This window comes from Euleptes europaea, chromosome 21, assembly GCF_029931775.1.
Source record: "Euleptes europaea isolate rEulEur1 chromosome 21, rEulEur1.hap1, whole genome shotgun sequence".
NCBI lineage: Eukaryota > Metazoa > Chordata > Lepidosauria > Squamata > Sphaerodactylidae > Euleptes > Euleptes europaea.
This window is the reverse complement of record NC_079332.1, coordinates 8022312-8045856: the sequence shown is the minus strand read 5'-3', so window position 1 is coordinate 8045856 and position 23545 is coordinate 8022312. Positions and strand designations below refer to the sequence as shown.

General features: G+C 46.1%; 1 protein-coding gene across 10 annotated transcripts in view; it reads right to left on the bottom strand.

Moving 5' to 3' along the window:
* Positions 1 to 23545, bottom strand: part of RBFOX1 (RNA binding fox-1 homolog 1) — a 1240357-nt gene that overhangs the window by 932250 nt on the left and 284562 nt on the right. For all 10 annotated transcript variants that reach the window (XM_056866488.1, XM_056866489.1, XM_056866490.1 and 7 more), the window contains exon 2: positions 702 to 734. In XM_056866488.1, coding sequence (XP_056722466.1) covers positions 702 to 734 — 33 coding nt within the window. The remainder of the gene's footprint in view (positions 1 to 701; positions 735 to 23545) is intronic.

Below are 23545 nucleotides of genomic sequence, written 5' to 3'. Positions count from 1 at the left end.
GAGGGGGAGAGGTTGGCTGTGGAGCAACTTTCCCTTCCCACAAGCGTCAACATGTGTCTCCTGGCTGTCAAGCTTCTGTCCCACTCCGGCGCGACCAAGCCCCATGTTTGCTTGGGCGATCTATGATAAGACTCCCAAATGCGAGAAAATGTGGGGGGTGACGTGGGGCTTTTATTCTGGGGGAGGAGGGTGACCGCCATTTCTCTGATCAAAACTGGGCCCCAGGGGTTTGTTAGTATCTCTAGAATGGCAAAGAAAACTCATGCCCTTACTTGTCCATCATTTCCTACTAAATGCAACCATCTGTTAGTAGGAGCCCCGTGGTGCAGAGTGGTAAGCTGCAGTATTGCAGTCCAAGCTCTGCTCATGACCTCAGTTCAATCCTGACGGAAGTCGGTTTCAGGTTGCCGGCTCAAGGTTGACTCTGCCTTCCATCCTTCTGAGGTCAGTCAAATGAGTACCCGGCTTGCTGGGGGTAAAGGGAAGATGACTGGGGAAGGCACTGGCAAACCACCCTGTAAACAAAGTCTGCCTAGTAAACATTGGGATGTGATGTCACCCCATGGGTCAGGAATGACCTGGTGGTTGCACAGGGAACCTTTACCTTACTGTTAGTGTCTTTAATAGGGAAAAGGGCATATAGACCTTTACACATCCATATAGATGCATCAATGTAACTGGTTCAAACCAGAATTTCCTACCTCAATGTTGATTGTAGTCATCGCCGTCAAAGTCTGCAAATTATAGGAAAAAAACAAAAACTGCATTAGTATTGATTCAACAAACGAGTAATTGGATTAATTGCCTTTTAAATGCATAGATGTCAATTGCTTGTTATGGCTCGAGGGCCCCCCGTGGTCAAAGACAACAGGGATGCCACTGATGCAACCATTTAACTCACCTGATGAAAAAGTGAAAACATTCAAAAGTAAATTCATATCCAGGATAAGATATGGCAGAAATAAAATTAATGCACGCATCGCGGTCTAGGGCTTTATGCCAAGTTAAAGTTTCAAGCCAGTGATTCTAGCAAATAAAACCCCAGCTCTGTATTCCTTCTCTCGCTCTAGCATTTTGAGCCTGACCTGCTTGACAGAATGGGGTTTGATCACTGGGCTCCCAGCTACTAGTCCGGCACTAGAACCACTACGCCACGGTCTCCTTCAACATGGACAACTCAGCCAAGGAAGAAGCTGCTGGTCTGCTACGGGCTCTCTACAGTGCCGCCACTGCAGTGGGGGAGAGATAATCACAGCTCCCAGCTCAGCTGAGGTCAGCTGACCCAATTCATCACCATAGCTAATAGCAACCACCTGTGTGGATGATAAAAGCTACACAACTGGGCCACCCATAGACAAGGGAGGGATCTTTACATGCTCAGGGGACTTGCCCAGTGTGCAGGAAAAAAAGATATGACTTAAGGGAATTACCAAAAGAAAAAGGGCAGGGTGAAAAATTGTTTCTGTCTGTATCTATATCTATCTAGAAAGACAGAGATATAAAACAACAGGAAGAACTCAACGGGAGCACAGCGAATGACACCTGCCCAGCCCCTCCTGGGCTTTCTTTCTCGGTAGAAAGTGTGACAGATCATTGGGATAACAGGGCAGACTTTTGCAAACTGGCACAGATGAACAGAGATGTTGCATCCCTTCCTCCTCTCCCCCCTCCCCACCCAGCAGCTCCAACTTCCCTGTGAGTATATGCTTTTTAAATTATTGCTATTCTTTCCCACCCGCTGTCATCGTACATGAACTTCCCCTTCTCTTCTTCTTCGGCAACATCTGCTGATTTCCGAGAAGCTTCACAGCTCTGGTGGCAGCCGACGAGCCAACCGGTGGAGCTAGATGAAAAGGACGCTGCCGCCCCGCGCCTCCTGGCACCCTTTGATCACGCGGCACCCATCTGCCGCTTCCCTTTGCCGACTCTTCCACTCCCCAGACTCCTTTTCTCTTGCTTATGTTCTTTCTTTCCTATGGCTTTCACGATGCATTGAGTTTTCTCACTGCACGGCTGACAAGCTCTCTTTCTCTCATTTAAGAAAGCCGGCAAGGTAGCCAGGAGAAATCAAAGTCGTAGTCTGGCATTCCTTCCTGCCTTCCTCAACATGCAAATAGTCGGGGGCTTATATAGCTGCATCGTTGGTTTAGTAAATTCCAAGTCAATCTTTCTTTCTTGCCCATGATGAATAATAGGCTTCCTCGGGAGGTGGTAAGCTCTCCTTCCCTGGAGGTTTTTAAGCAGAGGCTAGATGGCCATCTGTCAGCATTGCTGATTCTGGGACCTTAGGCAGATGATGAGAGGGAGGGCATCTTGGGCATCTTCTGGGCTCTGGGGGTGTGTGGGGGAGGTAGTTGTGAATGTCCTGTATTATGCAGGGGGTTGGACTAGATGAACCTGGTGGTCCCTTCCAACTCTATGATTCTGTGATTCTATGATTCTAACAGATGCCTGAGGAAGGAATCACTTAAAATGGGGGATTACATTCAGGGATTAGTGGAACCTCTCTGCCCCACATTGTGGGGGGGAGGGTTTTGGCAAAGCACTACAAAGGATTAATTCCATTCCACTGAGATGCCCAAGAGGATTGTGAAACCGGGAACCGATTCCTCAAGTCAGTCCAGACTTAGGAAGGCCATAGCTCAGTGAAAAGAGGGCCATATGGAGTCACTGACATTTTCAGAGAAAATGATCTCCAGTACAAGGATCTAGATAAATATTGGCCTGCGTACAAGAAGAACCGCTGCCAGTCAAAGCTGTCTGTACTGTACTTGTGGAACCAACTGGTATTAGCCATGCGGTGCGATAGGTCCTGGTTCTCACTTGTTATTTGGGAGAACGTATTATTACAGCATTTAAAACTGAAGAGTTTTAAATTGATGGTTAAATTTTGGTTATTTTGTTGTACGTGAGACTCCTTTGAGCGAGTATGGAGTTTTATGTATCTCCGTTACTATTATTACTGTTATGCCAATAAAGGTGACTTAAACTGAACTCACCGCCAGAAGATATAGCGAGGGCTGCCAAGCTTAGATAGCTTAAATGGGGTGAGATAGATTCATGGAGGACAGATCCATCAATGATCATAATCATTGGGAAGGGACCTCCATGTTCCAAGACAGTGTATCTCTGAATGCCAGTTGCTGAGGGACAAGCAGCAGAGGGAAATGGCTCCTTTTGCTTTGCAAAGTTGCTGACCTCTGCTATGGGTCTTCCAGAGCATCTGTTATGCCACCGTAAGTATCTGGTATCTGATGAAGGGACCCTTGGCTCTGGCAAGCTTATACCACCAAAATCTTATTGGTCTCTAAGGTGCTACAGGACTCGAATCCAGCTAGTCTAGATAGAGTGTGGGTCTGATCCAGCAGGGCCCTTCTTAGGTTCCTGTGCCTTGACCACAGGGGTGGACATCAGAATCAGATAACCTTTATTGGCATAATATTGATGGTTACAAGGTCAGAGATAAACAGATAATACATATCTAGATTAAAATTAAGTTTGAATCTTAACCTTAACAACTTCTGCCAAAAACTCCGCCACCTTCACCGTAATGTCAGTTGTAATGTCGTTCAGCAAGAATTGGCAAGTGGGTGTTCTATAAGGGGCCATCCATTTGCTGATACAGGGTAATATAAATTTTTATGGGGTTCTTCATGTAAACAACAATCTAAGATAATGTGATGTAGGGCATCTGGCTGGCCCGTTCTGCATGGACATACCCTCTTGTTAAAGGGAGTCTTAGTAAATCTCCCGTATAAAACCTTAGACACAGGGGTGGACATGCATGGTGCTTGATGCAGTGAACATGGCCCTTAAAAAAAAACCACAATCATAGTGCCAAGTGCAATTATGACAGAACCATAGTTACTCCCACCCCCTTCGTGCCAGATTCTGGTCAGCCTGCCTATGAGAAGCAACGTTCCCATCGGCCAATTGAACCCCCATTAATTGTTCTGCCTTTGATGAAGCCTTCGCCTTGGAATTGGTTCTGGCGTTTCTGAGCCAACAACAGAGGAGTGCAAATGAGGTCAGGTTTCACCTCCGCCCGTTCCAGGAGAAGGATAATGGCTTCTCGTCTGTGAGAGAGGGCTGCCTATCAGCGAGCCAAGACCGGACGTGAAAACGTTGATTCATGTAGCCGGGGCCGCCTGAGCCACGTCCATGTCTGCGTATTGATGAACGGCAGAGCCTGACGAGCCGTCAATCACTCGGCCTTCTTAACAAACATCTGAGCTTAAAGCGGTTTCTAAAAAAATACAGGCTCAGAGTTTGATTGTTGTTAGCCCCGTATGGAAATTATTAAAAGTGGCATCTCTGGAATGCTATTGTGTGGGTGCCGAGTGAAGAGGTGAGCTTTACTTATTTATTTTGGGGGGGGTTATGTCTGTTTTCGGGCAAGCCTTGACAGAAAGGTGACATTTCTCAAGCTAGCTGAAAATGCATGGTGGCTTTTGAGGGTGTTTCTTTGACGCATCTTTATTGTTGGCGGCTACTGGTCTAGAGCCCACGTTTAGATGGTGGACAGAGACACTGTTTACCGAATGGACAGAAGTATTCATTGCTGGGCAGAAGCTGGATTCCATGCAGGGGTGAGGTGGTTATTACCTTTTTAACAGTGCTTTTATATATTTAAAAAGGTGTCGGTACTCATAGAGGTTCAAGAGGAGGGCGGAATTTAAGGAGAAAGGGAAACCGGCAGGGACGTTATGCCACAGAGTTTGCCCTTTGAAGCTACCATTTTCCCTAGGGGAACTGATCCCTGTAGCTTAAAGTTGCCAGGTCCCTCTTAACCACCAGCAGGAGGTTTTGGGGGTGGAGCCTGAGGAGGGCAGGGTTTGGGGAGGGGAGGGACTTCAGTGCCATACAGTCCAATTGCCAAAGCGGACGTTTCCTCCAGGTGAACTGATCTCTATCGGCTGGAGATCAGTTGTAATAGCAGGAGATCTCCAGCTAGTACTCGGAGGTTGGCAACCCTACTGTAGCCTGGAGATCAATTGTAAGTCTGGGAGAACTGGAGGTTGGTAAGCTTACCCCAGTCATTTGGGGAGCTTTATGGCTGAGTGGGGCAGCACAGTCCTAAACCTGACACTATCAGGCCCCTTTGGGTTCTCTGGGGGCCTCTTGGCTCCCCACTGTTGAATACATGTCTTGGTAAATAAATAGGCAGCACGGAAAAGCCAGAGGTCTCTAGTGTTGCTTCCTCCTTCCAAGGGAATTGGACCCATGAAGCAGGAAGTAACGCGCATAAAATAGGATTAAAAGCAGGGCTGCAAGCTCTCATTTTATTTAATTGGGAAATTAAGGAACTAAAGCTTTACTTCCCCAACCACGAGGGCCAGCAATAATCGGCGGAGCTGTGCTCCAAGGGTGCACATTTAATTTGGAGGGTATTTGGGAACACTTTAGGAACAGGCAAGAAAACGCTGACAGGGCTTTTCCTGTTAGTTCACAATTTTACAAGCAAACCCTATCTGGCAATTATTATTGTTGCTGCTGCTGTTATTATTATTAGCTATCTCAAAGTCAATATGCGAGTTTATTTAAAGTTAATTAATTCCTTTAAAATACTTTTCAAAAAATGGGGGTTTTTTTTCAGTTCAGTTTTTAAAGAAAAGCTCTATAGGGTTGAAAGCAATCTTGACTGAGGGGATATTTCATTTCTCATCCTGGTTGTTTTTACTCAAAAACCCTGTTTCAATTCCGTTCTCCTTCCTTGAATCAAACCTGGGAAACGTATATTTTTCTGCATCATTTTCTGTTTCCCCATAAATTGTGTACAGTTTTCAGTGCTGTTACTGCTTGTATAAATGGTGTACGTGGCATATTTAAAAACACTCTTTGCCACTGGAATTACATGTGGTCCTTTACTATAGTCCCTGCAACAGGAGTTAAAGATTTTATTTCGGAAGGCCCTTAATTAGAATTATTATGGCTTCCATTTTCTAAAAAGGTCTGTCATGTTTTCAATATTTATTTTAACAGTGATAGCTTTGTTCCTGTTCTGAGTCTCAGGGCATATTCTTTGTATAAAGGTAAAGGTTCCTGTGCAAGCACCGGGTCATTGAACCTGGGACCTTCTGCATGCCAAGCAGATGCTCTACCACTGAGCCATTCCCCAAAGTTTTCAAATATGCCTTCCAAGTTTCCAAATATGCCTTCCAAGAAAGCCTCTCTCTCTGTGTGTAAAGTGCTGTCAAGTCACAGCCGACTTATGGCATCTCTTATGGGGTTTTCAAGGCAAGAGACTAACAGAGGTGGTTTGCCATCACCTTCCTCTGCGTAGCAACCCTGGTATTCCTTGGGGGTCTCCCACCCAAATACTAACAAGGACAGACCCTACTTAGATTCTGAGATCTAGATAGGGCTAGCCAGGTCCATCCAGGTTAGGGCGACAACCTCTATAAAATTCATTAAACAAGTCCCATCAAAAAGTGACCAGGCTGTGTGTTAATGGCATCCCCAATTGTTTGGAGTGCTCATGCTGTGCCAGGCTAAGATTCAAAACCGACGGAGGATCCCACAAAGAAAAGAAAGTGTCGGTTTCTAGGTGCCTGCTGCAGAAGTCCATAATTGCACTGAGAGTTCATTATATGAAACCGGTCCCTTGAGTCTCCCAACATCCCCGCTAAGCAACAGTAATAGAAAGCTGCTGGGAGAAGATGTTAGGTCAGCCGAATCATTAGCCCCGAAAATTGCATCACTACCATTTCGGTGTGGCAGAGAGAAGCCGCCACACATCAGCACACTCCTAAAAAGGCGAGGTCACGACGTCAGCCGAACTCGGCACACTGGCTCCGTTAACAAGGAACTGGGGCTCAGAGTTCTGGGGAAGCCCTGGTCTCTGGGACCTTGGGGGAAAGCTGGAGGGTGAGAGATTCAAAACAGATAAAAGGAAGTATTTCTTCACACAACGCATAGTTAAATTGTGGAACTCCCTGCCCCAGGATGTGGTGATGGCTGCCAACTTGGAAGGCTTGAAGAGGGGAGTTGGACATGTTCATGGAAGAGAGGGGTATTTGTGGCTACTAGTTAAAACGGATACTAGTCATGCTGCATACCTATTATCTCCAGGATCAGAGGAGCAGGCCTATGATATCAGGTGCTGTGGAACACAGGCGGGATGGTGCTGCTGCAGTGGTCTTGTTTGGGGGCTTCCTAGAGGCACCTGGTTGGCCACTGTGTGAACAGACTGCTGGACTTGCTGGACCTTGGTCTGATCCAGCAGGGCTTTTCTTATGTTCTTATGTTCTTGTTTTTAATGTTAGAAATATCCTGGGGCTTCCCATCCTCCTCCTGTCCTGATTTCTCCAACCTTCACCTCACCTGGATGTCAACCTTGCTAGGAAAACTTTTGCCCAGGTTGGCCTTTGGTATCCCGGTGGTGCCTATGCTACTACTGCTCAGTCACTGATTCTGTTCCAGAACATCTCCAGGAAAGAAGAATTATGCACAGAATAAAATCAAAGACACGGGCCCTGCCCTTTGGCTCACAAAGTCAAGAGATGAGAATATAGAAGGGAAATAACGGGGGGGGGGGGGAAGCAGAGGAAAGAGATTTCTCTGAGATGCCAGTGTGAAGAAATGAGCTTGCAAAGAAATGAGCTTGCAACTAAATGCCCCAACGACAGGAGGAGGGTTCCAAGAGTAAGAAGGACTGAGAGAGAGAGAGAGAGAGAATGCAGCTGACGATGGACCTTTCTCCTCTCTGACTGGCACCACCAGGACTATTGCTAAATATTTAATTCCAAGAGGATTTTTGGCACCGCGCAGGACATATAAATAAATGAGTGAGTGGCACGGAGCTTGGCCTGAGGGGGGAAAATAAAACCCAAAGTAGCAACCATAATGGTACACAATGTTCCATAAAGCTTTATACCTAATTTTATGGAATTCTTAAGTTTCTCAACAACTCTTCACTTTCCCCCCCACAAAGCCTTACTGTTTCCATTGGTTTGGCAGGGAAAGGGGAAATTGTGCTCTGTTGGAAAAGGGCGTCCTCCTCCTCTGTCTGCATGAATGAGAAGAGGTGTCTTCCAGTGGCTGGAAGAAGGGGTATCTTACCACAGCTGGTGGAAGATGCATCTTCCCACAGCTACTCACTAACCAAAGCCTTCAGGGAGCACACTAGCAGTACCCGTTACACTGGTGGCTGGCCTCTGCAGCAGAGGAAGTCCATAGGATTGCACTGCCTGTTACTTTACAGAGCTGCTAAATTTGCAGTTGGTGCGCTGAAACTGAGAAGGGGGTTTACGAAGGTAAACTGGAAAGGGATTCAGGTGAAGTCACGGTTTGCTCTTATTTTCATTTTTGTGGAAGCAACCATGGAACGTCCTCTGAATCCTTTTTAAAAAAATATTTTTATTTAAAAAGTTTTTAGGGTACAGAAGAGGAAAGGGAAGTGGGAAAGGGGGTCATTTAGTACAAAATAGTCTCCTCCGAGCCTTAACCAAAAATAATATTAACAAACAGATTATGAAATTGTCAAAATCAGACCTTATTATTTGGCCTAGATCATCCTAAAGCTCTTTTAAATAACATGTAAAGACACTCAGTAGTTCATTCAAAAAATAGTCTAGGGACCTCTTATTTTCTTCAAATACGCTAAACATGCCCTAGTCTTGGTACATCATTATATATCCTTTCTACACGTTCCAGCTGCTGTTCTAAAATATTTTTATATACTATATGAGTGAAAATCTTATACTAAACATACTTTACACTTATTGCATCCTAAAATATTCTTACTACAAATTCTTACTACAAATTTCATCTGCTATTCTACAGAATTTTCTATTTGGTATTTGCATACTCTGAATCCTTTTGATTACTGATGCTTACATCTGCTCTGTTCCCTTTGCAACGATCAGTCGGTTAAACGATAAACAGTTCAGTGAACTTAATAGTACTTGCTTCCAAAATACCAATAAGGAGTAGCTTAGAGAAGTGACGGGGTCTCATTTGGATTCAGGATCAGAGATCTAATGCAAACAAGCTGTCAATTTTTGCCACATCTCTAAGTAGCAACTCAGACGTGATCCCAGGGAGGCAGTTTCAGAAGTTCCCTCATTTCAAAAGTTGGAGTCAAAGTGTGCTGGAGACTCAAGAAGAAGAGTCTGTTGGATTCAGACCCAAGCAATCCAGACCTCCAGAATGGTCAGCTCAAACCACCCAAGATTTGAAATCCCCTAGGGAATATTCCTAATTTTTCCCCAACAGGCATTCTCCCAGGAATACTCCATTCTGATCTGACTGTGGAACAGAACCGGATATTCAAACTGGCTCACCCCTTTTTGAAGGAGTTGCGTTAGATATAATTTGGATATGTAATGTATAACCCTTATTAGAAGTTTGGAGTGCAACCTATCAAAACCCGTAAAGCATAAATAGCAAAACGGGCATCTTTATGTCCTTCCCCTTAAAGTCCAGTAATCACACTGCATCTCAACATGGATGAAGAGCAGGACACAGCAGAATGATGGAACGAATACATCATGTAAAAAGTGACATTTGTCCAAGCTAGAAGCCATGCACTACCCAGAACTCAGTGCTCCTCCATACCTCCTTATCTATCGTCTTAACAGACCAGCACAGCTCAGCTTCTTTAAGCCCTGCCCACTTTCTAACAAAGGGCAGGGCGTAGACCAGTGTCAGAGAGATACATGGCTTCAGTCATGCTCCGTAGTGCCTCAGCTTTAGAGCAAGTTGATTGTGGACTCATCCCTCCTACTCCACCCGCCTCCATGCTCCATTGGCCACAAGTTCTTCTGGCCATTTAGCAGTCTCTCCTACACGTGATGTAACCCCTTAGTATACAGGACTAGACGTGCACACCATACCAAGATTTCTAGCAAAAGGGCTGTCTGCTTCCTTTGTTGTTGTCAATGTAAGTGTTTGAGCTCTGAAATTATAATGTGTAGAAATGAAGACAAATCTCTCTGTCTATGCTTGGATGTGTCCAGATTAAATCCATCTACTCAGGGTTTCTCCTAAAGGAGGCATGGCTGGCTCTGCCTTGTGGAGGGGAGGGGAAGAAATCTCCAGCGTACCCAAGTGTTTCTGCATGTTCAGTCCCTTCTTTGCCGCCTTGATGAATTTCTGTTGGAACAGCAACGGCCCTTCTATCAATGTCAGCGAATAATAAGTTTGACTATATGCTGATGTTCCTCAAATTGTTTCTACTAGCAATAGTTCTGGCTGGTTTGTTTGGAGAGAAAATTAATGATGATACACCAAGGTCATTGTGCGGCTGTTGTACGGAACAGATGTTAACATATTAGTACCGCACGCTGCCTTTGTCCGGGACTATTACAGTCTGGGGTTGCCATTGTGCGGACTAATGCAACCAAAGGGATACGGGCAAATACGTTCGACACCAGTGTCACAGTGTTCTGATCAACAGCAAATGCCAAAAAAGTCACACACACTCAGCCCCTCCCACCTCACAGAGTGTCTGTTGTGGGGATGGGAAGGGAAGGTGATTGTAAGCAGGTTTGAGTCTCCCTTAAGTGGTAGAGAAAGTCGGCATATAAAAACCAACTCTTCTTCTATAAATGTAATAACATTAACTGAAAGACATAAGATACACCCATTTGCACCATGCCCTCACTTCTTATCAACACAGTGTGGGCAACCCTCAACCCTACCATCCTCCTGAGTAATAGGCTTATGTCAGACATGCTGTCTTCCCCTTAATATATCAGCCTGTTTTTTTCTTTTTTTAAAAAAATGTTAAAAGATCTCTTGCACTGTGGTGAATCAACGCATTCGCAATCCCATCTGCCAGGATCTTAAAATTGCCCTCTAAGCAGCTCCCTTCTCAATGAGCGTATAAGAGATTGCCTCCGCTTTAACAAACCAAGCATCTCTGCAGCGTGTTCTACCATTTTCAAAAGGACCCCACTGGCTGTTATCCACAGATCACTGGCATTTCATTATAATCTTCCAGAAGGATGCAGATTTTTTTTATTTTTTGTTAGAAAAGCTTTTAATCCTTAGAAAGACAAGCCGTAACAGCCGATGCTTATTACTTGTCTAGGATTATAAAAACAACACACCGAAACCAGGCGGCGCGTTGCCATGAATGTAGGCGTACCGACCAAGAGCCACACGCTGTCTGCGCAACAATAGCCGGCGCCTCGGATCGTTCTCCGCGTTTAAAGGAAATATTGAAAAGATTTGAATCTCCAGCACAAGGGCTGCTTTTTGAATACCCGTAAAGCCCAGACTTCGCAATGCAAACAACTTAATTCCAGGCATGAATACAAAAAGTTCACTGGCTGGCCTCGAAAAGGTGGGGCGACCCGTGAGGCTGATTGAACTGCGATGATAACATTGCTGTAGGTATTATGAGATTCCAAAAAAAAGTAACTATAACAAACGCTCTTCATACTGCTTCAGGGCTGTTTCCAACAGCCTGTTCAACCTTGCTAAGGATCCTGCCCTCCCCCCTGCAGAAATTCTTGTGCCCTTTTGGGTGGTGGAGAGCCAGCGTGGTGTAGAGGTTAAGAGCGGTGGACTCTAATTTGGTGAACCGGGTTTGATTCCTCCCTCCTCCACAAGCCAGCTAGGTGACCTTGGGCTAGTCACAGCTCTCTCAGAGCTCTCTCAGGCTCACCTACCTCACAGGGGAGAGGAAGGGAAGGAGATTGTAAGCTGGTTTGATTCTTCATTAAAAAGGTAGAGAAAATCGACATATAAAAACCAACTCTTCTTCTTCTTTCAAATCACAGCCAATTTAGAGCAACCCTGTAGAGTTTGCAAGGCAAGAGATGAACAGACGGGATTTGCCATTCCCTGCCTCTGTGTATCAGCCTTAAACTTCCTTGATGGTCTCCCATACAAGTACTAGCCAGGGCTGATCCTGCTTGGCTTCCAAGATCTAATGAGATTGGGCTAGCCAGGGCCATCCAGGTGAGGCCTGTGCCCTACAACTGACATCCAAAATCTTTCTATAGGAAAAGCTGCACCGATCAAAATTCCTTCTTCCCCCAGCTGTTAAAAGGCACGGGAATCCTGCCTGGGATCTAGTTGCTCTTAGACACCGTAAAAGGCCTTTGGCCACTATCTTTAAAAATGAGCATCATGATATCATAGAATCATAGAATTATAGAGTTGGAAGGGACCACCAGGGTCATCTAGTCCAACCCCCTGCATAATGCAGGACATTCACAACTACGTCCCCCCCCCACACCCCCAGTGACTAGAAGATGGCCAAGATGCCCTCCCTCTCATCATCTACCTAAGGTCACAGAATCAGCATTGCTGACAGATGGCCATCTAACCTCTTCTTAAAAACCTCCAGGGAAGGAGAGCTCATCACCTCCCGAGGAAGCCTGTTCCACTGAGGAACTGCTCTAACTGTTAGAAAATTCTTCCTAATGTCAAGACAGAAACTGTTTTGGTTTAATTTCAACCCGTTGTTTCTGGTCCGACCTCCTGGGGAAACAGAAAACAACTCGGTACCCTCCTCTCTATGACAGCCTTTCAAGTCCTTGAAGATGGTTATCATGTCCCCTCTCAATCTTCTCCTCTTCAGGCTAAACATACCAGGACATGCTGAGAGCCCACTTGAATTGAAAGTGAAAACTCACAGCAAAAGACTCTGACCCAAAAGAGAAATGGATTTGAAAGCAACCAATAGACACTGGGTTCACAGTTTCAAGTTTAAGGCCAACATCTGGAGGGGGAAATATGATGGTAGCTCGGGATATCTCATCCCTAAGAGAGGACACTATCTGGCTTCCAAGGTCATCTCAATGGAGACACACCTACAGTCCGGTTTTTCTTCAAGAACTGTACGTTTTTCTTCGCTATTTGGGTCTCTCCTTTTGCTCAAGAAGGTCCCTTTGTCCCAAAAGACTGCTTTAAAGCAAGCTTCGCCATACCATGAAAAGCAAGAAAATACTGGAAATGCTTTCTGTTTTGGGGGAAAGTGCATTGTAAAAAGTGTCTTTGGGTCAAGGGAACTCTTCAAGAAATATTCATTTTTTCCCTCTTGTCAGGGGGCAAAAAGAAGCTGACCTCTCTGAGCCATGATTTCAGATTTCCTTGGCATATTACCGGGGGACAAAGGAGAACGCTCTGTATTCACCCTGATGGTTGTTCAGGAGATTTCATCACAGCGCGTGGTCGATTTACATCACAGAGGTGTTGACCTCTTGGGATTGCCATCTAGACTAAGAGCCATGATTTCAATGCATACAACATTAGGACACATCCCAAATTAATCATTGCCACCGTTATACCTAAAAACATGGGCAGGCACCCACCATAGTCAACTTCCAGATGGATCATCTGGATTCATCATCAACTGTTCTCCATCCTCTAGGATGATTAATCTACTGGTGAAACAGGTTAGAGCTCGCCTTGTCTAGACAAAGCCAGAGCATGCTTCACCAAGACTCAATGCGAGGGGAGGGGCTGTGGCTCAGTTTGTAGAGCATCAGCTTGGCATGCAGAAGGTCCCAGGTTCCATCCTTGGCATCTCCAGTTAAAGGGACTAGGCAAGTAGGTGATGGGAAAGACCTCTGCCTGAGACCCTGGAGAGCCTCTGCCTGTCTGAGTAGACAATACTGACTTCGATGGACCAAGGGTCTGAATCAGTATAAGGCAGTTTCAGGCGTTCATTGATAGTAGACCTAACTTTCAGTAGAAGTGTCCAGTCTTTTAAAGGGGAGGGGCCGTGGCTCATTGGTAGAGCATCTGCTTGGCATGCACAAAGTCCCAGGTTCAATCCCTGGCATTTCCAGTTAAAGGGACTAGGTGATTCGGTGATGTGAAAGACCTCTGCCTGAGACCCTAGAGAGCTGCTGCCGGTCTGAGTAGACAATACTGACTTTGACAGACAAAGGTCTGATTCAGTAGAAAGCAGCTTCACGTGTTCACGTGAGAGTCTGTGAAAGAATCTGAACGGGATCCTTAGCTGCGGCTTCACAGACTATTTTCACTTTAGCTCTTGCCGAGAACCTGCGCATGAGCATTCAATCCCCTCCACACACACACATACTTGTGTTCTTCTGAATAATCCTCATCATTATTCTGCAGTCTAATAAAATGAGGTTGTCACCTATGATTTGATTTCACCGATTCTAGACTGTTTGTTATCCCTGCAGTGTTCTGGAGGCCCATTTCCGCTGATTTACTTCGGCATCCCTATATCCTACCAAGTCAGCTACAGGTAATTGGATTCCTCCCTGTGAAGTGAGTCAGTGGGGGGGGGGATCGACAAGGGAAAAGAGAGGCTGTTAATGCCTCTTTCCCCCTAATGCCGCTCTAAAATGGCAAAATGACACGACTTGGGGACAGGTAAAGTGCAGCTCAGATTTTAATCTGAATCTCATTTCCATCCATGGCTGGAAGGCGTTTAGCTCATTCCTGCTGAGACGCAAGGTCTCCCCAGAGGGTAAAGCAGACACCCGGCTGAAAATAAGCAAAGGTAGCGGGCGTGTGCCAAAGCAGTCATTGGAGACATGAGCAAAGGACCCACGTGCATGGTTAGGCTTTTGGTGGGAATGTTGTGCGGCACAGTCCACCGATGGGCATCTGGTCAGTAGCAGAACAACGCTACCTGGACAGACTTTGCTCATGCAATTCAAAGAAAATTGACACATTATCTCATAAGATGATGGAATGCCCCCTCTTCAAACACCACCGAGATAAATGGATTCCTGCCCCCATAACAAGAGACAAAATAGTCCCCTTTTTGCTGATAGATAGAGAGCCAAATGTAACATTGGCTGTGGCCAAATATCCCACCAACATATTTTCCTCTAAGAAATAACTACTCAGGACCTATGGGTCATAGGAGCAAAGAAGGAAAGGAATCTACAGAACACACTTAAACATAAGAACATAAGTAGAGCCAGATCAAGGCCCATCAGATCAAGGCCCATCAGGTCCAGCAGTCGGTTCACATAGTGGCCAACCAGGTGCCTCTAGGAAGCCCCCAAACAAGACAACTGCAGCAGCATTGTCCTGCCTGTGTTCCGAAGCACCTAAATAACAGGCATGCTTGTCTGATCCTGGAGAGAATAGGTATGTGTCATGACTAGTATCCATATTTACAAGTAGCCATGAATAGCCCTCTCCTCCATGAATATGTCCACTACGTAGGCTGAAAGATACTTGAACAAGTAAAACAGGTTGATGAATGCTACTTGAGGGATGCTTGTAAAATTTTCTGAGGTCAGATTTTACTGGCACAATCCATCGCAGTAGACCCAGTGTTTGTTACTGACTTACATATTGCTAAGGGTACACTACTTCTTCCCTTGGCTAAGGAGGGACCTCCAAAATTCCCTTTATTTTTTATGACAGACAAAGTTGCCCCAACAACTCTAGCCATCCTCTTGAAGTTGATAACCTCAATAGACCAATGAACATAAGAACATAAGCACCTAATATAACAGGCATGCTCCTCTGATCCTGGAGAGAATAGGTATGCATCATGACTAGTAGCCATTTTGACCAGAAGCCTTGTCTCCTCTATGAACATGTCCACTCCCCTCTTAAAGCCTTCCAAGCTGGCAGCCATCACCACATCCTGGGGCAGTGAGTTCCACAATTTAACTATGCGCTGCGTGAATAAATACTTCCTTTTATCTGTTTTGAATCTCTCACCCTCCAGCTTCAGCAGATGACCCCGCCTTCTAGTATTATGAGAGAGGGAGAAAAGCTTCTCCCTGCCCACTCTCTCAATACCATGCAGAATTTTCTAGACCTCTGTCATGTCTCCCCTTAACCACCTTCTTTCCAAGCTAAACAGCCCTAAGCATTTGAACCGCTCCTCCTAGGGCAATTGCTCAAGGGCCTGGCTCAGTATAAGGCCACTGCATGTGTCCAAGTGTTCGGTTGTCCAGATGAACCAGTTTTCCCTATTGTGTGAACTGCACGCACTCAATTAAGTAAGATGACTGCACTGTGGCTTTAAAGGTCCCTCCCGCCCATCCTCCCTGCAACTCCACAGGGGCTGTTTTGAAGCGGGGCTGAATAGTAATTCAGTGCATATGGTAAATTTTTCATCCCCTCAATCAAGAATTCATGGAGGTTATTGTGACATTGCTGTAAGTCGCTGAAAAGCGTAAGCATGTAAATAATGAAGGAGCTCCGACCAGACTTTCCCTGCTTGGAGAAACTCAGATCGTGTCTGCGTGAACTTGCATACAGGTAATCAAAAAGGATGCAGTGAGGTAAACCCCTTCCCTTCATAAAAAGCTAAATATGTCACTAGCACTAAGATAGGCTCGGTAATCAAGGAGCACTAATCCAGAGATACTTAGAAATGCTTCTCCATTGCTCGTTCATAATGATTTCCCCCTTCATTATTAAAACCAAAATAATCCCATACATTCACGCAAACAAACTCTGTTTAAATGAACCGAAGGACCAGAGCCTACATATTTCACAACTCCCCTCCAAAGGGCATACTTTGTTTAACTCTGCTTGTCTCGGAACAACCTCCACTTCTGCTTGCACCTGCATGTCCGATTGGGATGCTTCCAAAATCCCCCTCATGCTTATCCTCGGATTTGGGGAGTTACGAATAGCCTTCCGCGGTTTGGAAACAGAGCCGACTCAACAGGAATCCTCCATAGTTTCCGATTTCATTCCCCAATCTTGTACATAGTGCCGCACACACAGTTCCCACAGCTTTAGGAGCACAAGAGAATACAAGGGCAGCTTTGATGTTTATCACGGTGGCCAAACAGGAGTCCTTCATGAGCACGTTAAATTGTGGAACTCCCTGCCCCAGGATGTGGTGATGGCTGCCAACTTGGAAGGCTTGAAGAGGGGAGTGGACATGTTCATGGAGGAGAGGGCTATCCATGGCTACTCGTAAAAATGGATACTAGTCATGATGTGTACCTATTCTCTCCAGGATCAGAGGAGCATGCCGAATATATTAGGTGCTGTGGTACGCAGGCAGGTCAATGCTGCTGCAGTCGTCTTGCTTGTGGGCTTCCTAGAGGCACCTGGTTGGCCACTGTGTGAACAGACTGCTGGACTTGATGGACCTCGGTCTAACCCAGCAGGACTGTTCTTCCTTCCTTCTTTCCTTCCATCCATCCCTCCTGCTGGCCTTCTCTCCAGGATCAGAGGAGCATGCCTATGATATTGGGTGTTGTGGAACACAGGCAGGATAATGCTGCTGGAGTCATCTTGCTTGTGGGCTTCTGCTGGACTTGATGGTCCTTGTTCTGATCCAGCATGGTCTGATCCAGCACTGTGGTTGTGGAATCAATTTCATTGGGTTCCCCCAAGTTCTAGCATTGTGGGTTCTAGTTTCATTACTCCAGCAAACTACAATTTCCAGAATACTCTGGAGGGATGTGTAACCATTGGGATGCTATAAAAACCAACAGAGTTTTTCAGTGCAGGTAGGCAGGCTCGGGGCCCTACATTTATGACCGTGGAATACTTAGAACAGATTCAGGAGGGCCCTACTCAATTCCTCTGCTGTCATTTGACAGATTTCAGATGACATACCTACACCAAATGGGCTTTCCAACCACTTATTTAATTTCCCTTTCATTCAGCCACAAGCTACCATGCATATCTGCAACAGCAACTCCCTCCTGCTTTTTTGCCATTTGACGCCGCACATTAAATTATCTGGTCAGGTTGTATTTTCGACTAAAATTAACTCGCAATAACAATTGACTTTGTTACAGGGGGAAAAGAGTGGCAGAGTCGCCCTGCGAGCAGATGCCTGCATTTTGCTTTCAGGAAAACCTAATTAGGTTATTTAATTGCAATGCTACATTGTCAACAACAACAAAGAAGAAGCCATCCACGGGCGATTGAGTGAAGGCAGCGTTCTCCATTTGTATTCTAGCTCCTGGGCAAATAACTGAACATGCCAGGAATAGGGGAGCAGCGGCGGGAACCCTTGGTTGCTGGGGAACAGCCCACTTAGTTGCATGAGTCTGTAGGGTTGCCATAGGAATGCAGAGACCCCCATCTGAACAACCACAATTGTTCAGTTGGGGTCTCTGGGCACCACAATTTCAGAAAGATGCCGGGGATTGAACCTGGGACCTTCTGCATGCCAAGCAGAGGTTCTATCACTGAGCCAAGGTCCCTCCATATCACTACTACTACTACTACTACTACTACTACTACTACTACAAAATGCACACTGCTTTATAGTATTATTATCTCCTCTTTATAGATAAGGAATACTGTTCCCTCCAGCCTGTGATCAAAGAGAGGTCACTTTCAACCTGAAGATAATAAAGTTTAATTTTTTTTGGGGGGGGGGGACTCTCACTGTGGGTAGCTGGGATCAAAATGAACCTATGGAGACGAGGGAAAACGGACGAGACAGAAGGTGCTTCTGGCCGCAATCAAAAATTAATTAGAAAAAAGGAACAAGCCAAAGGACAAACATCTGCGAGGGAAGGATGTGGAGAGATAAACAGATCCAGTGTATGACATTTAATTTTGAGTTAGGAGAAGGATCCTGCCGGGCTAACACATCGGGCAGTTTGTCAACGCTTCGGGGAGACGGTGGGCAGGGAAAGAAGCAGAAGAAAAAAATACGCTTGCTTCCACGGCAATCGGTGACATCGTTCACAATTCAAGTTAGGGCTGCCAAGGTTTGATTTCAAAAAACAGTTGGTTCCTCAGCAGAGCTAGGGAAGAATCACCAGGAATGCCAGAATCCCTTCTGGATCAGAGCAGATATCCATTTTGTCCTGAGCCTTCTTCCCCACAACCGTTTCTAGGTAGCCCTGAAATGGGGTGTGAAAGCTACTGCCCTTTTATTCACTCCTGTGGCGCAGAGTGGTAAGCTGCAGTACTGCAGTCCAAGCTCTGCTCACGACATGAGTTCGATCCCGATGGGAGTCAGTTTCAGGTAGCCGGCTCAAGGTTGACTCAGCCTTTTGTCTTTCCGAGGTTGGTAAAATGAGTACCCAGCTGGCTGGGGGTAAAGGGAAGATGACTGGGGAAGGCACTGGCAAACCACCCCGTAAACAAAGTCTGCCTAGTAAACGTGGGGATGTGACGTCACCCCATGGGTCAGGAATAACCCGGTGCTTGCACAGGGGGCTACCGATACCTTTTAAGAACTGTTATTCAGAGGGACACTGCCTCCGAACATGGAAGTCCCATTGAGATATTACAGTTGATAGCTGTTGGGGGACTAGCCTTCCATGAAGTTGTCTAATTTCCTCTCAAAGCTATCTAAAGCTGCAAATCCACAAGAAGCTCTTCTGAACTCAACCGATTCACTTCCAAGTAGACATGCCTAGGACCGTGCCCTAAGCCAGAGGTTCTCGCCACACTCTGTGGCTGCAAATTCCTTACATTCTTTGAGTGCTCTATGAAGAATAGTCTGTCCATTCTGCATCTACTGGTCATTGGGATAACTGACTCACCCTGAGTTCTAGCGTTGGGCAAGAGGGAGAGATGAACATTGTGGCCATTCCCCCCAAAAAAAACCATTCCGCATTTTACAAGTCCAGACATTTGACAAAATTTGCATTTCATAAATCTAGGTTATAAAGATACAAACTAGGTTATAAAGATATAGACTTCCTTGAGAGGTGGTAAGTGCTCCTTCCCTGGAGGTTTTTAAGCAGAGGCCAGATGGCCATCTGTCAGCAATGCTGATTCTATGACCTTGGGCAGTTCATGTGAGGGAGGGCATCTTGGCCATCTTCTGGGCATGGAGTGGGGGGGTCACTGGGGGTGTGTGGGGGAGGTCGTTGTGAACAACCCCCATTGTGCAGGGGGTTGGACTAGATGACCCTGGTGGTCACTTCCAACTCTATGATTCTATGATTCTAACTAGTAAATCAGTGCAGAATCAGGGTGGAAATCTGGTGATCCAGGGAGAAATGACACAGAGGCCAAAGCACTTGGGCTATGGAGAGGCATGACGGGACAGAGTTGCCAAGGGAAGAAACTGCAAGTCCCGCCAATGAGCAAATGCTCAGGAGGCGGATTTCAGCTGCATGTCATGCGCCAACGAGTAAAATAAACCAGTGGAAATTGCTGTGGTGTGGAGTAATCATAAATAATCATTAAAACAAACAAGAGAAGTAATGAACACACGATGGTACACTCACAAGTCAAGAATAAGAACTACCACATGGAAGGCGGAAGGGGAGGGAAGAGCACTCCACATTGGCCCTATTGCATTTGTTTTATGACTGTAAATCAGCTCTGAGCTGTTGTCTGCGAGAGAAGGGGAGGGTATGCGCACAGAAAACATAATCTTAAAAATAAAAATTATGCACCAACTCCTCGGAGGGCTTCCTCGGGAGGTGCTAAACTCTCCTTCCCTGGAGATTTTTAAGCAGAGGCTAGATGGCCATCTGTCAGCGATGCTGATTCTATGACCTTAAGCAGTTCATGGGAGGGAGGGCACCTTGGCCATCTTCTGGGCATGGAGTAGGGGTCACTGGGTATGTGTGGGGGGAGGTAGTTGTGAGATTCCTGCATTGTGCAGGGGGTTGGACTAGATGACCCTGGTGGTCCCTTCCAGCTCTATGCTTCTATGATTCCTCTGGTCAAACTCTGATGAGGAGGTTGAGGAGAGAGGGAGAGAGACAGAGAGAAGGAGGAAAAAACACAGGTTGGCTTACTCCTAATCGGGGTAATTAATCTTGAGAGCCAAATGACATCTCTAGGGCCTGTGTATTTTTCCAACATTGCCATCCATTAAAATTGCAGTTCATTAACAACCGAGGCAGCATCGAAGACAGCCAAATGTGGAGCTGCCTTTGCCAGCACTAAAAGCCTCTCCAAACATCCGGCAATTTTGAAGTCAGACCAGCATGCCCAGCAGTGAATGCAAACTCCCTCAGAGCTCTGCCTGCCCATAAAGAATCGGTAACCCCAAGAACCAAAGGACTCATCTACTCTCTACTGGTGTTCCCAAGCAAGTAGGGCTGGCAAGAAGAAGAAGAAGTGGAGGAGGAAGAAGAAGAGGAGGAGGAACAAGAAGAAGAAGGGGAGGAGGAGGAAGAGGAAGAAGAAGAGGAGGAGGAGGAAGAAGAGGAGGAGGAGGAGTTGGTTTTTATATGCCGACTTTCTCTACCACTTAAGAGATTCTCAAACCGGCTTACAATCACCTTCCCTTCCCCTCCTCACAACAGTCACCCTGTGAGGTAGGTTGGGATGAGAGAGCTCTAAGAGAGCGGTGACTAGCCCAAGGTCACCCAGCTGGCTTCATGTGTAGGAATGGGGAAACAAATCCAGTGCACCAGATTCGCCTCCGTCGCTCATGTGAAGGAGTGGGAATCAAACCCGGTTCGCCAGATCAGCCTCCACCACTCCAAACCACCGCTCTTAACCACTACACCACACTGGCTCTTTTAGACACCAGGATCTACCCCCAGAGCTCCAGGAATTTACCACCCCAGATAGGGTTGTCAACCTCCAGGCACTAGCTGAAGATCTCCCGCTATTACTACTGATCTCCAGCCGATAGAGGTCAGTTCCCCTGGAGAAAAATGGCCACTTTGACAACTGGACTCTAGGGCATTGAAGTCCCTCCCCAAACCCCACCCTCCTCCGGCTCTGCTCCCAAAACGTCCCCACAGTGGTGAAGAGGGATCTGGATACCCTTTCAATAAGGTCATTGCTGGTCCTGCAAACGTCACCACATTGCTGGTGATGCTCTACCATTATGCCCAAACACTATGGTTTGGACTGAATGCTAGAGTGTCACTGGCGATCACCCTTCCCAGTTCCTCCCTCTTTTCTCCCACCGCCCTGTTGGGGCGGTGGGAAGTGCTAGCCGGGGGCGGGAATTAGGCTGTCCGAAGCAGGCCGCCAGCCCTGCGGGGACCACTTTGCTCTGCTTGCTGCAGGACTGTTTCAGTCACCCCGACATTCCAGCTCACAGGCTTGTCATGAGGCTGAAACGCAGGATGGGAGAACCGTGGGCACCCCCCAGGCTCCTTGGAGGGAAAGGAGGGTACATTTGCAGGCTCCGCAAGTGCAGATGGTTGCAACCTTCCTGAATGAAAAAGGTCTGAAATAAAGGAATGAAAAATCCTCCATGGAAACTTGGCATGTGCATGATACATGCATTATATTGGCACATCTTGTGTCTTTGTAAGGTGCCTTGAGAACATGCTTCTTATATGAAGGCTGCTACTATTACTGCTTAAAAGGTAAAGGTCCCCTGTGCAAGCACCGGGCCATTCCTGACCCATGGCTTGACGTCACATCCCGACATTTCCAAGGCAGACTTTTGTTTGTGGGGTGGTTTGCCAGTGCCTTCCCCAGTCATCTTCCCTTTACCCCCAGCAAGCTGGGTACTCATTTTACCAACCTCGGAAGGATGGAAGGCTGAGTCCACCTTGAGCCGGCTACCTGAAACCGACTTCCGTCAGGATCGAACTCAGGTCGTGAGCAGAGCTTGGACTGCAGTACTGCAGCTTACCACTCTGCGCCACAAGGAATAATAATAAATAACCACAGCAGTGATTTAAAATTGCACAATTTTAGACACGTTTCCCTTAAAATTGGATGTTGGCATTGGGCGCTTATCTTTCCCTGTCATCTGTTAAAATATTTGTGGCTGGCAAACACCAAGACAGGTGTGCACACTCGCGTCGAGGCGTATTAGTCGAAAGATTCCTAAACTGCTATCTGCGACAGCTTTTGTGTACATGCAATATTTGCGCAGTTCTAATTACACGCTCCTGGCGTCCAAATGGCACGAATGAAATGCGAGTCAAAAAAAGTTCTAGTCCCAATCAGAATCACTGCCGCTCTGGGGAAGGAAGGGAGACAGGATAAACAGAGTGATCGTGTGGCGATTTACATATAAATAATAACAGGTTGTTAATAGAACGTTGGAAATCCTTACGCAGCAAACCAGAGTTATTTGGAACCGTAAACATCATTTAGCTTGGTAAATACACACAAAGAGTTACTATTAGAATTATGTTAATATTAAAATGTTCACAGTAATTCAAGGGTGCAGGAAATCTCAACTCATGAATGTGTTTGGGATCAAAACTGGACGATGCTCACGAAGGAATAATTGGATTTCTTGCTAAAGTAAACAGACATGACAATTGTAGCACACAAAATAAAAATTATGTGGATGGAAATCTTGTATTTCTGGACCATTTATGGTGTGATTGCAAAGATGTCTGAATGTTAACTTGGCCGTTTGTTTGACTTGGCGATGGTTTCCCTACAATTTCTCTCCCCACCCCCCACCCCCAGCCATTTCTGTTTTGAAGCTATTGGGGCAGGGGGAGTTATCCTTGCCATCAGATAGCTACAGCGCAGAGCGCAACCATTCATGGATAATACTTCCATCAATGGCTAAGAGCCCCAACAGCTAGATTTATTTACTCGGAGTGGTTGCATTTCACGCTCTCAGTTTAACACGCACCCCCGCCCCGGTTGCTTATAACAATTAAAACGCAGAAACGACGAGATTAAAAAATTGAAATGAGAGCAATGGGATAAACATCTTTAATGAAAGATGTGGTGTAATATATTCTAAGAAGTCAGAGCAATACTATCATTTTTCTCATCTGAGAGTCTAAATTTCCCCCCTGGTTCCATAACT